Raw genomic sequence first — 17,987 nt, forward strand, 5'->3', positions numbered from 1 at the left:
CAAAACATTATGTTGTAGAACATTAATAGGAATCATTTAATTTAAAGGTTAAAAAAAACAACGAATTTGTCCGAAAAATCCACCCTCTTACCTTTCCAAAACTCCCAAAAAACAGCTTAGAAAAAAAAAATAGGATTTTTTATAACAGCTTACCTGTAAAATCCTTTTCTTGGAGTACATCACGGGACACAGAGCTGCATAGCCATTACATGTGGGTTATAGAGTCTACCTTCAGGTGATGGACACTGGTATAATCAATTAAACAGGAAGTTCCCTCCCTATATAACCCCTCCCCTACTGGGAGTACCTCAGTTTTTGTAGCAAAGCAATAAGTGTCCCAATATCCCCAAAAAAGAGGGGTGGGAGCTCTGTGTCCCATGATGTACTCCAAGAAAAGGATTGTACAGGTAAGCTGTTATAAAAAATCCTATTTTCTTTATCGTACATCACGGGACACAGAGCCGCATAGCGATTACATGTGGGATGTCCCAAAGCAATGCTTACTGAGGGGAGGGAGACACCAACAACGCAGACCGCCATCAGACGTGAGGACCTATAATGCTGCCTGCAGCATACTGCGCCAAAAAGCTGCATCCTCTTGCCGTCTTATGTTCACCTGATAGGAGTTAGTGAACGTAGTAAGCACAGATGACCAAGTTGCGGCCTTGAAAATCTGCGTCATAAAGGCTTGGAAATGCATTGCGCATAAAGCGCTTACCATCCTGGTAGGGAGCACCCCCACAAAAAAACAGGGGGAATCCTACACTAAACCACAAGCCTGAATAATAACCTGATGAATCAACCTTAAAAACAGTTGATTTTAGACGCTGCCTGCCCTTTCCTGGGGCCTCCTGGTAGCGCAACAACATCAGTTTTCCGTATCCGAGCAGCCGCTTCAGATAGGTCTAGACCCTTCTTACTCCAACGAGAGAGAGTGTAACCATTTTAATAGCTGACCTGAACACTGCCTGCCCATCTAGGGTCTTCTGGCAGCCCAATAAAACTGAGGTACTCCCAGTAGGGGAGGGGTTAAATAGGGAGGGAACTTCCTGTTTAATTGATTACACCAGTGTCCATCACCTGAAGGTAGACTCTATAACCCACATGTAATGGCTATGCGGCTCTGTGTCCCGTGATGTACGATAAAGAAACACGTATTTTTTTTTTTACTGTTTTTTTTTGTCTAGGCCCTCCTATGTCTAGTTAGAACCCTCCCTTACTGTATCTGAAATGAAAAAAATAAATAAAAATGTATGCCTTTACTTTATGTGAACTGCCAAACCACAGCCAAGCAGCACCCTTAAAAGAGAGAAAGCAGCCCTCTGAAGAGTTACATAAGGTTAATTTGTTGAGGATTTGTACGGTTTGTGTTATAGACACAAGTACTTTAGCCTTCACACTGCATTATAGTTTAGTACACTCTCCAAATAACACAACCAGTTTGAACCAGTAAGGAGAGCTGCTTTTATCTACATTTATCAACAGGTTTCACAAGAGTAGAGGATGCAGAGAACATTCATTGAGGACAACAGTCAATTGTTATGAACATCCTAGACAGGGCTAGTGATCTACAAAAGAACTAGACACAATGAGTGCAAGGTGAAATGAAAGGTTTATTTAAAAATAAAATAAAGATCCGATGCAAAAGTCAGCTACTATGTAACGAAGTTTCATTCTTCATGGAAGGAACATCAGGGATTATCTCTGGAGAGTTTACATTCATTCAGGTTCAGCTCTTGGTGTAGAAAGGACAGATGCATTGACACCTGTTGAAAAAAATAATAAAGTCAACAAATGATAATGAAAAGAAGAGGTCCTGGCTACATTGCCAGTGCTGGATATGCCCAAGGACCCATTTAGCAGCCAATACAATAGGTTACTGCTCTATTATTTACCTTTTGTAATGATTCCTCCCAAGGCAAGGAGTCACAATGGCTTCCACCGGGATGGACATCTAGCAATATATTAGGCTTTTTAGAATCTGAAAGAAAATGTTATAAATCCTTACGAAGATCCATATAATATTGCGTGGTTGATTTACTCAAGATGTAGAAGCAGCGTACTAACGAAGAGTATGTTTACTTTTCAAGGTAAATAGGATGATACTGTGCTCATTAAACTGGCGATAGATGGATAGAATTTCAAATAAAAAGTCTTAGAAAATTTTGCATGTGGCAGGAGGTCCCCTGCCACCTTCCCAGGCTCTCCCGTTCCACTGGGAAGCCTGGGACTGAAACCAACGGTTTGTCTGGCTGACCATAAAGATGAAATGGAAGTTTCCTGATCATCTATATGGTCTATGGAACCAGAAACGACGAGTATTTTGTCACTTCCGGTCTCGGTTTGATCAGACTCATTTGAGGGGAGATCTGGGGTATAATAGACCCCAGATGTGTCCATAAAGAGGACCTGTCACGGCCCATGCTATCACAAGGGAGTTTTGTAGACTATCAGGTGCTGGCTGCGTAAGGTGGAAGAGATCAATAGATTTGAAGATCTTACACTCTCAGTGCAGCATAAACAAGAAAAATACTCCAAGCTGTGGAGACTATGGAATTTGTTTATCCTCTCTGATGAAGGCCTCACCTTGCTTGGCCCATGATCCTTCAACAGCCATTTCAGGCAGAGTAGCCGTGCCGTGTCCAACCCAGGAACCCTCTCCCCCGTCCTTCTCCCTTTCCCTTGCTTCTTTACCCCTTGTTGTTTTATTCTGTTCTTTTTTTTTCTGCAAATATCAAAATGGAAAATAGTGTAGGTGTTTCCGGGACTTAACATCAGTTATCCAGTTTTTTACTTTAGAGATGACAATCTGTTATCCAGTCCTATACGTCAATGTTATATCTGTGTTATCTTAATTCTTCTGAATTTTTGGTGGTTATGTTGCTGTACGACTGTACTATATGTATTAATGCTACCATATACTGTATATGTGATGTTCTGGACTCACCTTTCGGTGGTCTAAATAAAATATTTAAAAAAGAAAAAAAAAAAAAAGGCAAGAGAAAGTTTAATTTTAATAAAATAAATAATAAATCTTTTTTTAAAGCACCCCTGTCCCCCTGTGCAAAGGCAGTGAACGCACCATGCATGTGAGGCATCACCAAGAACGTCATAGCGAGAGCAATAATTCCAGCGCTAGACCTTCTGAGTAACTCTAAAACTGGTAATCTGTAAAGGCTTTTATAGCGTCGCCTATGGAAATGTTTAAATAACGTAGTTTGTCGTCATTCCACGAGTGTATGCACTTTTAAAGTGTCATAAGTTAGGTATCTATTTACTCAGCATAACATCATCTTTTACATTTTACAAAAATAGGGTCTTATATTTGTGTTTGTGTGCACAAAGATTCATTAAAGTGTATTTTTTCCAAAAAAGTCTGTGTTTAAAAACTGCAACTACCAACATTTATTTCTTCCGGGTCTTTGCTTTTATAAAATATATAATGTTTGGGGTTCTATCTCCTACACCAGGGATAGGCAACCTTAGCACTCCAGCTGTGGTGAAACTACAAATCCCATCATGCCTCTGCCTCTAGGAATCATGCCTTTAATTGTCAGGGTCTTGCAATGTCTCACTGGACTTGTAGGGTCGAGGTTGCCTACCCCTATCCTACATTGACATGTGCCCTTACTGGGCATGCTGTATAAACTGCACATAGAGGAAAAAAATAACCTGAAAAGTGAAGCTAAGAAAAAAAAAAAGAAGAATCATGGAAACCAGAAAGCCCTTGCACAGGTGGAAAATTCAAGCTTGTGTCTAAAAAAACGGTTAACCCTTTTCACATACCTGGCAAATCAGAACTTTGGCGATATTGTTCTGCAGCCATTCTAAGCTTCTTTACATATCTCAGTAATCCGCTTAGGGGGACACGCTGGTCATTTTCATAGGCAGTGATCAGAACTGAAGGATAACTCTGAAAATGAATAACAATTATATAATAGACTGAACATTAATTCTAAATTCCTATGCCTTAAAAAAAAATGCAGCTTTTGCTACAATACTCTCCTTCCCTATTGATGCTGTCCCCCACAGAAAGTTTACAGAGTCCAATAGCTGCTGCCCAACTTCCAGGATAAATGGTGCCCAGCCACACTCAACCAGTGCATAGGCAGTGGTGACTACTCCACTTAGGTTTTAATTGGTTCTCCCTAATATTCAGATAGACTCTTTTTCTCTGTTTCCTTTTCAATTAAACTAATTTACAAGCTCTGCAGCACTGGAGAAAGCACAAGGAGGGTAGCAGGCAGTGCCTGCATGTGTAAACATCCAAAGGTTAACACCTGCTCCTACCTGTGGTCTGATATTCTTGTAAGGACAATAGGATTCTATAGATCTGTAGTGTTCCATGTTACAGGCTGGACTGCCCCACTCCTCCTCCTCTTCTATAGTGAGTGGTAATGTGGTGTCCATCATTGTTTTCAGAACATCCAGAAAAGGGGCCTGCCAGCAACAAAAAAAATATAGTTATATTTCAGAACATCTAATTTTTTAATGTCTTTCAGTGGAGGTTGGAAAGTAGACAGAACATCCGTCGAGTTCGATCCAATAGAAAAAAATAAATAACAAAAAATAAACAGAAAACCTCAATATACAAAATCCTATACCCACAGTTGATCCAGAGGAAGGCAAAAGTAAAACCCTATAAAGCATTGTCCAATTTGCTCCAGTGGGGGGAAAAATGTCCTTCCTGATCCCCTGAAGGCAATTTGATATTGCTTTTTATCAGACCTTTTTTTCTCCGAAAATAGGTGCAGGAACTCAACCACGACCCGTTCAGATTTCACAAACAGTAGAAGGGTCTTAAAGGGGCATTAAATACCAGAATTGCATTACATACAGAGTGCAGAGTTCAGGGGGTTACAAAGCTGTCACTTGTAAACACAGAAACCAGACTTCTGTGTTTACAAGTGATTGTGGTGAGCAGGCACCAAAGGGTCTGAGCCAAAGGTGGTGGAACTGAGTTCCCCCAAGTTCCCCTTGAAAAAAACCCTGCTTTTTATCAACAATCTCCGGTGATATTACCTATAAAGGCTAAAATAAAGTTATATTCTGTACATTTATAAATGCATCCAGTTTTTATTTATTTTTTAACATTCTACTGAGCTGGCCAGAACTACACTATATTTTCAAAAGTATTGGGACACCTGCCTTTACACCCACATGAACTTCAATGGCATCTCAATTAACAAATATGTAAATCCACTATTTCACTAGACACCATGTAGTAAACTAAAGTAAAAAAAAAAACTAAACAGTTTTACCTAGAAAACTAAACTGTGTTACAGTTTCTTTCATTACTTAGTGGACTGGAATCGACAGCAGCCCAGAGATTAGTCTTTTTTCCCATTCAGCCAGCGGATTGAAAAAAAAAAACCGAAATTCCCCCATCCACACACTTGAGGTGGATGGGGCAATCCTCCCAGCTCAGTTATTGTATTCTGACAACGGGGGGGAGAGTTCCCCACCATCAGAATACACCGATCAGTGTGGGGGAAATTCTACAGAGTGGTTGAACAGAAGTTGATCAGTGGATCACCTTCTGTACATCCTCCTTGCCCCAACATGGATCGATATTCGTCCAGCCTCTGCTGAACTGAAATTCGATCCATGTATGGCCAGCTTAAATAAACACAGTGATGCTCATAAAGTTCCTTCAGGGACGAAGGGCCAACTGACAGCACCTCTAATGTATGCCGGATGTCTGTTTAGTATAGTACCTCCAGGATCATCGCTTGAAGAAGCCCGGGATCAGAATTGGCAAGCGCTCCGGCCACAACTCCTCCTGCGCTGGAAGCCATAATTGCTGTGTAACAGGGCTGCGAAAATCCCAATTGGTGAAGGTGCTTTATACAGGCCTGCAGATCATGCACACCATTCGGCTTTTTATCCAAAATCCCTTGTTTATGCCAGCTACAGCCGAGTTCGCCGCCACCTCTGTAAGAGGACAACAAAGCTAAAGTGTCTGGGGGGGGGGGGGGGGGACACACGCACAAATCACTTTTTTGTAATACATGCACATCTGTCACAAAGATCTATAAACGTAACCGCTTGACACTCGGGCCAATTCTGACACTTCTCTCCTACGTGTAAAAACCATAACTTTTTTTTCTAAAAAATTACACAGAACCCCCATACATTATATATGTGTTTTTTTTAGCAGAGACCCTAGAGAATAAAATGGCAATCGTAACTTTTCAACTCGCATGATATTTGCGCATCAATTTTTCAAATACTTAAAAAAAAAACTGTAAAGTTAGCCCAATTGTTTTGCATAACGTGAAAGATGATGTTACGCTGAGTAAATAGATACCAAACATGGCACGCTTCAAAATTGCACAAGCTCGTGGAATGGCACCAAACTTCGGTACTTAAAAATACCCATAGGCAAACCTTTTAATTTTTTACAGGTTACATATTTTGAGTTACAGAAGAGGTCTAGTGCTAGAATTATTGCACTCACTCTGACATTCCCGCCGATACCTCACATGTGGTTTGAACGTTGTGCATTCGCTTCTGCGCGTGAGCACGCGGGACAGGGGCGTTTTACTTTTTTCTATATTGTTAATTTTACTTTTATTTTTCTAGTTTGACACTTTCTTTTTTTTTTATTACTTTTATTCCTATTGCAAGGAATGTAAGCATCCTTGTAATAGGAAAAGTGTGTGACACGTCCTCTTTACAGTGAGATCTGGGATCTACAAGTCCCCAGATCTCACCTCTAGGCTGGGTAGCCTGAAATCAATAAAAAAAAAAAGTAAAAAAAAAAAGGAAGAGATCCTGGCTTCCCAGCCAAGGCGGCTGCATTTTTTCAAATGCAGAGGCCAGACATCATAACATCATGCCTGGCCTCCGAACGCTCATAGAGACTCCGGGAACCATCTGGCCATCCGGAGATCTCTACGGTCAACATCCGATGCTGGTCGGTTCCTTCTCCAGTTAGCTGATTGCAGTGGCGAGGCGGGAGAAGCACCGGAAGGTGGCTGGAGGGGAGAAATGTCCCCTCCTGCCACCTATAAGAACAATCAAGTGGCTGAACAGCTGCTACGATTGTTTTTATAGTGAAGGGAATCACCGGCTCTAAAAGAAGATATCTGGATGACGACTGTAAATGCAGGCATTATTCAGATATCACCGTCAAATGTGAAAGTCGACAACGTCATATGACGTTGGGTGGGCGGAAAGCAGGGAAAATCTGCTTTATTTGTCAGAAAACACAAACAATAGGCTTTGTCTTCAGCTTCAGCTCAAACAAAACAGGTGCAGCTTAAGCCCACCGTACATGGATTAAAATTTGGCTGTTTCAGCAGGGGCCAACCAAATTTAGATCCGGGTATGGGCAGGCCAGGCTGCACAGCGTCCTTGGTTCCTAGGACACTGGGCGCAAGGCCACACAATGTCTTTAGTTTTTAAAAAGCTGGTGGCGAGGCAACCAATGGCACTGTGTGGCCTGGCTGCCAGTGTTCTAGCAAATAATCGTGCTGTGTGGTCTGGCTGCCAGCACCCCAAGACCAATGATAGAGAAGGTGGAACCTGGCAACTGGGTGAGAGTCCTCTAGTCGACATGTCCCCTCCCAAAGCATGTACACTGAACAGGGGGTGGGGGGTGTAAACTGAGCTCATGGTAAGAACAGACACAAATTGGGCTTCTATCAGGGGAGGAGCATAAAGCTGATAAGGAAGAACAAAGGGATTTTCTTCACATTTTAATACTGTTTCATTAAGGAGGTTAGTTCAGGTATTTAGACAAAAATGTATGAAACCTGTATTTGTTTTTCTTTTATGCTCACATAAGAATTTTTAGAAGTAAAACATGTATATTTATTGTGCAGACATTACCTCACATGGCAAAAAGCCAATATCCAGCCATCTTGAACCAGCAATTTGTTTTCAGCTTTAAAATTCATGTTCAAGTCCATCCCATAGGCTCCGTACACATGGACCAGAAGCGGCCTCTGTATGAGCCCATCTCCCGCTTCACAGAAAACAGTAATTGGTATCAAAGTGCCATCCTGTCAACAGCAAGTGAATACATGTCAAACAGCAACACTGTATCATGTAGACAATGCCCCAGGACAGGCAGCGATCCTGAAACAATTCTGATAATACATAAGAAACCGTCCTTCCTATTCTGGATAACCAAAGGAATAGAGAATGAGCTTCTCTATCATTTTCCACTCTCTGCTGCACTTTCAAGAAGCTTGATAAAACTTTAAAGAGGCACTAAACCTAAAGGCAAAAGTATTACTAAGCGATCAAAATTGAGTTCCGTGAAAAATCTTACATTTACACGAAGACTGACACAGCGATCCAACTGCACCCTTGTTTTGTACACTGGTTACTGTTTTAGGTAATTGAGGCTTAAGGTATTCCTAATGCCAAAACTGTTGGTAATTTTTTTTTTTTTGCAATCTGTGTCTCATTAAAGTAGACCTTCACCCGCAATTGGATATATATATATTTTGTATTTACATTTACACTATATTACCAAAAGTATTGGGACACTTGCCTTTACATGCACATGAACTTTAAAGAGGTAAACCCTCTTAAAAAAAAAAATCTGAAAAAAAAAAAACCCTGCAAGAAAAAGGCATAATGAGCTAGTATGCATAGCCTACTAGCTCATTATGTATTACTTACCTGAGATCGAAGCCCCCGCAGCAGTGCTCGTTCCTCTCCTCCATCTTTCCCCGAGTGTCTTCCTCATATCGCGGCTCCGGCACTGTGACTTGCTAGAGCCACGATGGCGTCACTCCTGCGCATGCGCCGCCACCAACGGCATGATCGCCGTTAGTAACGGCACGCTCAGTGCGCCTGCGCGCCGTAGACATTGGTGCATGTCTTTTGGAAATATCTCCTAAACCGTGTAGGTTTAAGAGATATTTCTTGCACCTACAGGTAAGCCTTAATCTAGGCTTACCTGTAGGTCTGTAACGGTTTAAAACCACTTTAATTGCATCCCAGTCTTAGTTCGTAGGGTTCAATATTGAGTTGGCCCACCCTTTGCAGCTGTAACAGCTTCAACTCTTCTGGGAAGGCTGTCCACAAGGTTTAGGAGTGTGTCTATGGGAATGTTTTACCATTCTTCCAGACGCAATGGAATAGGTCAGGCACTGATATTGGACGAGAAGGTGTTCTATCGAGTTGAGGTCAGGACAGTAAAGTTCCTCCACCTCAAACTCGCTCATCCATGTCTTTATGGACCTTGCTTTGTGCACTAGTCCAAATCATTTGGTGGAGGGGGGATTATGGTGTGGGATCGTTTTTCAGGGGATAGGCTTGGCCCCTTAGTTTCAGTAAAGAGAAACTCTAAAGGTGTCAGCATACCAAGACATTTTGGACAATTTCATGCTCTTCAACTTTGTGGGAACAGTTTGGGGATGGCCCCTTCCTGTTCCAACATGACTACGCACCAGATGCCTGGGCTAGAATTAAATTGCACCTGATCTATGTGTGCACAGATGTGCTGATGGGATCTGCCAACCTTTAGTACCCAGCAGAGACCTTCGTCACATCTGTGCATGCAGGGGCATGCACAAATGATGCATTTAGGAAGATACAGGACTTTTTGTTTGATTGGCACGTGCATCATACCTTACTAATCACAACACTTTCACATTCCTGTGCATATCTGCCACAGGGCTCTGTCGGGTCCTGAAGGATGAGTAGAGTACTTTGGCACATCTGCGCAGGACCATCAAAGATGGTGGCTCTGGTAAGGGGCAGGACCAGAAATAAGGTGACCAAAGTTCCTTTTTTTAAGAGGTTTCACTTCCTGTATTGTGGACAGATTAACTTTGGAAAATGTCTTCACTTTCTAGAGAAATACCCTGTTGTCACCACACAAGTGACCCCACTGGAAGATATCGCCTCTATTTATCTTGTGGTATGTAAACATTTTGGATTAGTGTATGAAAGGAGAGGGAAAAATTCATACATCTCAAGTCCTCCACAACTAGACAGGCATTGCTGCCTCTGTGACAGCATCCTGCCTTTTTTTTAACCACTTCCATACCGCGCCTATTCTGGCACTTCTCTCCTTCATGTAATAATCCAAATTTTTTTGCCAGAAAATGACTCAGAACCCCCAAAAAATATATACGGTATATTTTTTTAGCAGACACGCAAGGGAATAAATTGGCGGTCATTGCAACTTTTTATCTTGCGCGGTATTTGGGCAATAATTTTTCAAATGCCTTTTTTTGGAAAAAAACGGTTTCATGAATTAAAAAATAACAAAACAGTTAAGTTAGCCAATTTTTTTGTATAATGTGAAAGATGATGTTACGCCGAGTAAATAGATACCTAACTTGTCACGCTTTAAAATTGCACACACTCATAGAATGGCGCCAAACTTTGGTACTTAAAAATCTCCATAGGCGACGCTTTAATTTTTTTTACAGGTAACCAGTTTAGAGTTACAGAGGAGGTCTAGTGATAGAATTATTGCTCTCACTCTAACACACGTGGCGATACCGCACATGTGTGGTTTGAACGGCGTTTACATATGTGGGTGAGACTTCCGTGCGCGTTCGCTTCTGAGCGCGAGCTACTGAGGACAGGGGCGTTTTAAATTTTACTTATTTTTTTTTATTTTTACACATTGTCTTTTAAAAAAAATGTTTTATCACTTTTATTCCTATTACAAGGAATGTAAACATCCGTTGTAATACGAATAGTGTGCGACAGGTCCTCTTTATGGAGAGATGCAGGGTCAATAAGACCCCACATCTCTCCTCCAGGCTGTTAAGCATGAGATTGGGAAAAAAAATTCACGATCTCATGCTTTCAGCTGCGATTGCGGCTTTGTTTACCCTCGGGGTACCCAGGCGAGACATCATAACGTCGCACCCGGGCCTCCGACAGTCACAGAGATGACAGAAATCTCTATGCTCTTTTAAGGGGGGGGATGTCCCCTCCCGCCGCCTATAAGAACGATCAAGAGGCGGAACCGCCGCTATGATTGTTCATATGGTGCGCAGAATCGCCACCTGAAAAGAAGGATATCTGAATGATGCCTGTAGCTGCACCCATCATTTAGATACCCCCCACTGAAGTCTGGGACGTCATATGACGTCCTACGGTACGGAAGTGGTTAAACAGGTACTGTAAGTCTATTCTGTCTTTTCTGTGGATAAATGGGTCCATCTTTTTTTATACAGTGTAGGTAAAGGACACATTTCTGCCCAGGCGCTGTATATCCTTTAAGATTTTTTTCCTCTGTTTTCACCTGCCGGTGACCCTTTCTATACTTGGGTGAAGGTCCCAAAGTCCCAATCTCCTTTTGCTTTACATTGAACCCGGGATGGAGATACATTGTATATGGAATCTCATTCAAAGTCCCAAAACGCCAACGGTGTCCCCCCTCTCTTTCTACTTAGCTTTTTATTGGTTAAACCCAATGGGACATGTGTCTTTTTCAATCTCTGTAACCTTAAAAAAAAAAACAATAATGAAAATGGCCTAGCGCAAACCTTGCTTTTTGCTTTAAGGCGAAAAACTTGGCAAGTCTCGTTCTTTCCAATGGCATGATCAGCTTCAATCGACAAAGTGTTTTCTAGTACCGAATAAGCATACGTGATTGGACGACATACGGGAGACTCCAGGTAAAACTGAAGGAGATCGGAGCCTCGTTCCGGGTGCACCGCCAGCTGAACCGCACAAGCCCATTCCGGAAGCTGGACAGAAATAAAAAAGGGAGAATAACATGCTCATTTCTCAGGAAATTCAACGTCCATATTTAGACTCGTAAAAAAAATAAAAATAAAAAATCCTTGAATGTGTGTGCTAGATTTAATCTGCAAAGCTGTTTCACCTCAATTCATATGATAATTATATATACGGATATCAGAGCTGAAGAAAGACTTTACACGCTCAGAACAAAACATTCGCTGACAGTGGCGTAGCTTAAATGGTTCGCTGCACTCAACTTGTTAATAACCTTTTTTATTTAAACACTATAATGAAATTCAATCACTATTTCAATTAAAAAGCAAACTATGAAACAGGTCATGATTTTCTTGTCAAAATTTAATTTGCTCTATGAAGTGATATTTAAGTCAAATTCCATTTACAAAGGAAAAATGTTTACTCTTCCACCTATTGAAAGTGAACGGGGTGACAGTGACAGGGCTGATGACTTGTTTTGTCCCCAACTTGCACTTCTCTGCATAAGCAGACACTTTTTTAAAATATAAAAAAAGGTAAAAAAGTAACAGGCATTGTTTTCCAAGTCGCTAATGTAAAACGTATCTGGAAATTCATTTTGCTGAGGTTTTCGGATTTTTACAGGCTTGTCGTTCTCCATTATATTAAAATGATAAATCAAATACAGATCTGTGGTCCCTAGGTGGCGCACTTCTCTTTCAGCCAGGGCAGTGTTATACTTGGCAATTTACTAATAACTTTCATTTATAAAGTGCTACATATGAGGCCCCGTACAGACGAGCGGATTGTCCGCTGAAAACGGTCCGGCCATCAAACCCGAAATCCGCGCGGACAGACAGCGCGGTGACGTGGCCGCGTCATCGTCGCGGCGACGTGCGCTACCCTGGAAGGTCAATGCTTCCACGCATGCGTCGAATCACTTCGACGCATGCGAGGGATGGCGGCCGATCGGACATGTCCGGTGAGTCTGTACAGACGACCGAACATGTCCGACGGACATGGTTCCAGCGGACATGTTTCTTAGCATGCTAAGAAACATTTGTCCGCTGGAAACCTGTCCGATCCGCCGGACATTTGTCCGGTCAGCCGTACAGACGACCGAACATGTCTGCTAAAACTGGTCAGCGGACCAGTTTCAGCAGACATGTTCGGTCGTGTGTACGAGGCCTTACACAATGTTGTGCAGATGATACAATCCATACAAAACACCACCAAAGACAGGACATTGCGGGAGAAAAGGGTCCGGATAAGCTTAGAAACTAAGCTACAATCATACCAACGATTGGGGCTGGAACACATATACCGGGATGATGTCTGCAGCTACAGGCAAATGTCAGAATGTCAGGCAAAATGGGACTTTCTATTAAAGAGGCCGCTGTATAAACAGGAGATTCTCCTGTAATACATGTTTGGCGCTCGTGAGTGCATTCCTGGCGAATATGGTGCTGCCTTCCTGGCAATGGCGAGTGCTACATTCATGGCAACGGCGAGTGCTACATTCATGGCAATGGCGAGTGCTACATTCATGGCAATGGCGAGTGCTACATTCATGGCAATGGCGAGGCTACATTCATGGGAATGGCGAGTGCTACATTCATGGCAATGGCGAGTGCTACATTCATGGCAATGGCGAGTGCTACATTCATGGCAATGGCGAGTGCTACATTCATGGCAATGGCGAGGCTACATTCATGGGAATGGCGAGTGCTACATTCATGGCAATGGCGAGTGCTACATTTATGGCAATGGTGAGTTCTACATTCATGGCAATGATGAGGCTACATTCATGGCAATGGTGAGGCTACATTCATGGCAATGGTGGGTCTGCAGATGGGCACTGACCCTTATTTTGCTTCACAGTTCTTTATTAAAAAAAAAAAAATCCTGAAACTTTGCTCTTAAAGTGAAGGCGGGTGTTATACGCCTGAGCTCATCTCTTCACCACACACAGCCACAAAGGTAAGAGAATTCTTGTTGGGCCGTGTATTAGTTGCTCGGAGGAACGCACTTAGACCAAATTTTAATGGTTCAAAGAATGTCAGGCAAAATGGTCGGCCCTCACGCATGTTCACTTCATCAAATCTGGCCCTCTTTGAAAAAAGTTTGGACACCCTTGCCCTAAGCGTAACCTCATTTTGCCGCCCCCCTTGGCCCTGCCCATGTATACCCCACCTTTTTAATGAAGCACCCATCAAATGCAGCCTCACCAGCGCCCATCAAATGCAGCCTACCAGCGCCCATCAATAAATGTTTGCTTGCTTCCATTCAGGAGTCAAGACACAGACAGTCCTCTGCCGCCACTAAGCCTCTGACACAATCTGCAAACGGAGTGGCGTCTGGCTGCCTGCTGATGCTGAGACTTAGTTGCTTGCTGCAGAGAGAAGAGAGTAAGTACATCAGTGGCTGGGCGCCCTAGGCAGCTGCTTAGTGGTAGCACACAAAGCACTGAAGCCAGAAAATCTACATGACAGATGATAGGCTCAGCAATGGCATGCAATGCCAAGCTGCTGCTAACAAAGCAAACAGAATATTGGCATGCATTAAAAAGGGGATTAACTCCAGAGATAAAGTGATAATTCTCCCGCTCTACAAGACTCTGGTCCGGCCACACCTGGAGTGTGCTGTCCAGTTCTGGGCACCAGTCCTCAGGAAGGATGTACTGGATATGCAGTGAGTCCAGAGAAGGGCAACAAAACTAATAAAGGGTCTGGAGGATATTAGTTATGAGGAAAGGTTGCGAGCACTGAACTTATTCTCTCTGGAGAAGAGACGCTTGAGAGGGGATCAATTTCAATTAACAAATACCGTACTGGTGACCAGTGTTGCTCATCTTGCTTTAAAAAAGTATTTAGTTACAGTTACAAATTACTTCTCCGAAAAAGTAATTGCGTTAGTGACTCAGTTACCACATTGAAAAAGTAATTAGTTACTCAGCAAAGTAACTGTGACTGTAACTGTACAATATGATGACACTCCACCTCCACGTGTCCAGCAATACTGTACAATATGATGACACTCCACCTCCACGTGTCCAGCAATACTGTACAATATGATGACACTCCACCTCCACGTGTCCAGCAATACTGTACAATATGATCACACTCCACCTCCACGTGTCCAGCAATACTGTACAATATGATCACACTCCACCTCCACGTGTCCAGCAATACTGTACAATATGATCACACTCCACCTCCACGTGTCCAGCAATACTGTACAATATGATCATCACACTCCACCTCCACGTGTCCAGCAATACTGTACAATATCATCATCACACTCCATCTCCACGTGTCCAGCAATACTGTACAATATCATCATCACACTCCACCTCCACGTGTCCAGCAATACTGTACAACATGATCATCACACTCCACCTCCACGTGTCCAGCAATACTGTACAATATGATCATCACACTCCACCTCCACGTGTCCAGCAATACTGTACAATATCATCATCACACTCCACCTCCACGTGTCCAGCAATACTGTACAACATGATCATCACACTCCACCTCCACGTGTCCAGCAATACTGTACAATATGATCATCACACTCCACCTCCACGTGTCCAGCAATACTGTACAATATCAGATTTATCACACTCCACATGCCCAGGTTGGGCATGTGGAGGTGGAGTGTGATGATACAGTAAACAGGGGGGCCAGAGGGAGGCAGGCAGAGCAGATTCATGGGAATGTCAGTCCGGTATTGAAGCCGGGGTAGCGATCATCCCGCCTGGTAACCCTGACAAAAATGGCCATCGGTGAGAGTTACCTAAATTGGGTGTACCGCGGAAGAGCGGTGAGGCGTCAGCTGGTGGAAACACTGCAGAGCTTGAAACCGTTGGAGGGGTCACCGGAGCTGGTTAGAGGGAAGGCATCTCTGTGTTGTGGATGTCGCGGGCGCGGCTCAGGATTCCCATTCGATTTCTGGCGAGGGCGCCCATGAGCATCTCCGTGTTCTCTGAAGCCGTGATTGGGAGGTCCGCCCACCAGCAATCACAGAGACAGGCCAGCTCTGTGGCCACATGACCCGGCCGTCGGACGATGTGACCTAATCACAGGCCAGCTCAGGCCAGTGGACACATGACATCACCCCCTCTGCCCTCCGCACGCTGTAAATGTAATTACGGTAACGCCGCCCAAGTAATGGGAACGGCGTTGCCCAGAGGGGAAGAGTAATCTGGTAGATTACTCGTTGTCCTCAAAGGGGGCTGCGTTAGGTAACGGCGTTGATTTAAACGCCGTTACTTACAACACTGCTGGTGACCGCACAATAGGGATAAAACTTTTCCGCGGAAGGGAGTTTAATAAGACACGTGGCCACTCATTAAGATGAGAAGAAAATAGATTTAACCTTAAACAGTGTAGAGGGTTCTTTACTGTAAGAGAGGCAAGGATGTGGAATTCCCTTCCACAAGCGGTGGTCTCAGCGGGGAGCATCGATGGTTTCATGAAACTTCTAGATAAGCACCTGAACGACCACAACATACAGGAATATACAATGTAATACTGATATATAATCACACACATAGGTTGGACTTGATGGACTTGTGTCTTTTATCAACCTCACCTACTATGTAACAGTCAGCCACCATTTTCGGGGGGTACCAGCAATAGCAGCCCACATTTTTCTCATAACATGCTTCCTACAGGAGATGAAATGGGAACATTTGGAGTGGGCTGCAAAGCAATTTTTTACCTTCACATGAAAGCGGACAACTATCGCTTAGCGTAACAAGACAACCAGATGACATTTGTTCCAAGTACACGCCGCTTGTGGTCCCTTTGTGATTTAAAATAATCGCGACTGCATCGAAAGTTAATTTCCAGCCGGCGGCTGTGATTACCATAGTAAAGTAATGCTTTTAGGGAGTAAAAACGGCGAGTTTACGGCTCCGGTGAGAAATATTCCATCTTGTTTAAGTGACATTATATTCGGCGAGAAATTCTATTCAGTCCTGTTATTTCCTCCTCTCTATCTCTGATTATACGCCCCTTGGCCGACGCGCTCTTGTAATCTAGCCAGTTTGATTCCAGCTAGCGATCTTGTGCTAGACGTTGGCTCTTAAGCATTTAGTCACTTGAAATTGGTGCCTTGGAACGGGGAGCTAAAGAAAACCCATTCAGCAAAACAATGCCCCTTTTTTTTGGCACACGTACACTTGGTGGTTTGAGGCTATTATGTGTATGCGGCTGGGGGGAGAAAAAAAAAAATCAGCATTCAGTCTCTGAAAGCCACTGAAAGGGCGACACTTCCAAAATTCAAAAGAGATGCCGTGAAAATGTAGCGACCGCACCGCTGCAAATCCTGGCATAATATTTTATACACCGGCTTTTTCTTTTTTTTTCTTTAGTTCATAAAGCTGTGGATTGTTGGAAAGCTGTAGATAAAGATATGAGATTCACCATCTGTACCTGCATGAGTTCTGAGCAAGCCAAAAAGATTATGTTTCATGAGATTATGGGGTCTGGATAAGAGAATCAACCCCAACCGGGCCCCCCGTGTACACAGGGGCCCGGTTGGGGTTCATTCCTTTATACAAACCATAATTATATTTTGGTTCCAATTTATTTGCAGGTGGCACTTTGAAAGTTATTTAGATTAACCAATTCAGCTCCGGAAAGGTTTACCCCCCCCTTCATGACCAGGCCATTTTTTTGCGAAACGGCACTGTGTTACTTTAAAGGGATTGTAAAGGTACAATTTTTTTCCCCTAAATAGCTTCCTTTACCTTAGTGCAGTCCTCCTTCACTTATCTCATCCTTCCATTTTGCTTTTAAATGTCCTTATTTCTTCTGAGAAATCCTCACTTCCTGTTCTTCTGTCTGTAACTCCACACAGTAATACAAGGCTTTCTCCCTGGTGTGGAGTGTCGTGCTCGCCTCCTCCCTTGGACAACAGGAGAGTCTTTTTTTGCAGAGGAATTCGGCCACTCGTGGGGCATTTTTAACCCCCGCTAGCAGCCGAAAAAGTGTTAAAACCAGCGGCACTTTGCCGGCTGCCCATTCATTCCAATGGGCAGGAGCGGTGCTTGCAGGAGTTTTTTTTTTTGCCAGCGCATCGTCTCAGTGTGAAAGCACTCGGGATTTCACACTGAGACAGCAGGGTGGAGCCGTTTTTCAGGCGCTTTACAGGTGCTATTTTTAGTCCAAAAGCGCCTGAAAAACGCCCCAGTGTGAAAGGGGTCTTACTGATAATTGTGCGGTCCAGCTACACTGTACCCAAAATTTTTCTCACAAATAGAGCTTTCTTTTGGTGGTATTTGATCACCTCTGCGGTTTTTATTTTTTGCGCTATATACAAAAAAAGAATTTTTT

General features: G+C 43.2%; 1 protein-coding gene across 2 annotated transcripts in view; it reads right to left on the reverse strand.

Moving 5' to 3' along the window:
- Positions 1-1,593: 1,593 nt before the first annotated feature.
- The window catches only part of PREPL (prolyl endopeptidase like), a 54,778-nt gene continuing 38,384 nt past the window's right edge, over positions 1,594-17,987 (reverse strand). For both annotated transcript variants that reach the window (XM_040351547.1, XM_040351548.1), the window contains exons 9-15: positions 11,472-11,675; positions 7,837-8,009; positions 5,718-5,934; positions 4,291-4,440; positions 3,787-3,913; positions 1,896-1,981; positions 1,594-1,766 (exon numbers count right to left, since the gene is read on the reverse strand). In XM_040351547.1, the coding sequence (XP_040207481.1) occupies positions 1,692-1,766; positions 1,896-1,981; positions 3,787-3,913; positions 4,291-4,440; positions 5,718-5,934; positions 7,837-8,009; positions 11,472-11,675 (1,032 nt within the window). In that variant the 3' untranslated portion in view covers positions 1,594-1,691. The remainder of the gene's footprint in view (positions 1,767-1,895; positions 1,982-3,786; positions 3,914-4,290; positions 4,441-5,717; positions 5,935-7,836; positions 8,010-11,471; positions 11,676-17,987) is intronic.

Source organism: Rana temporaria, chromosome 4 (genome assembly GCF_905171775.1).
Source record: "Rana temporaria chromosome 4, aRanTem1.1, whole genome shotgun sequence".
Classification (NCBI taxonomy): domain Eukaryota; kingdom Metazoa; phylum Chordata; class Amphibia; order Anura; family Ranidae; genus Rana; species Rana temporaria.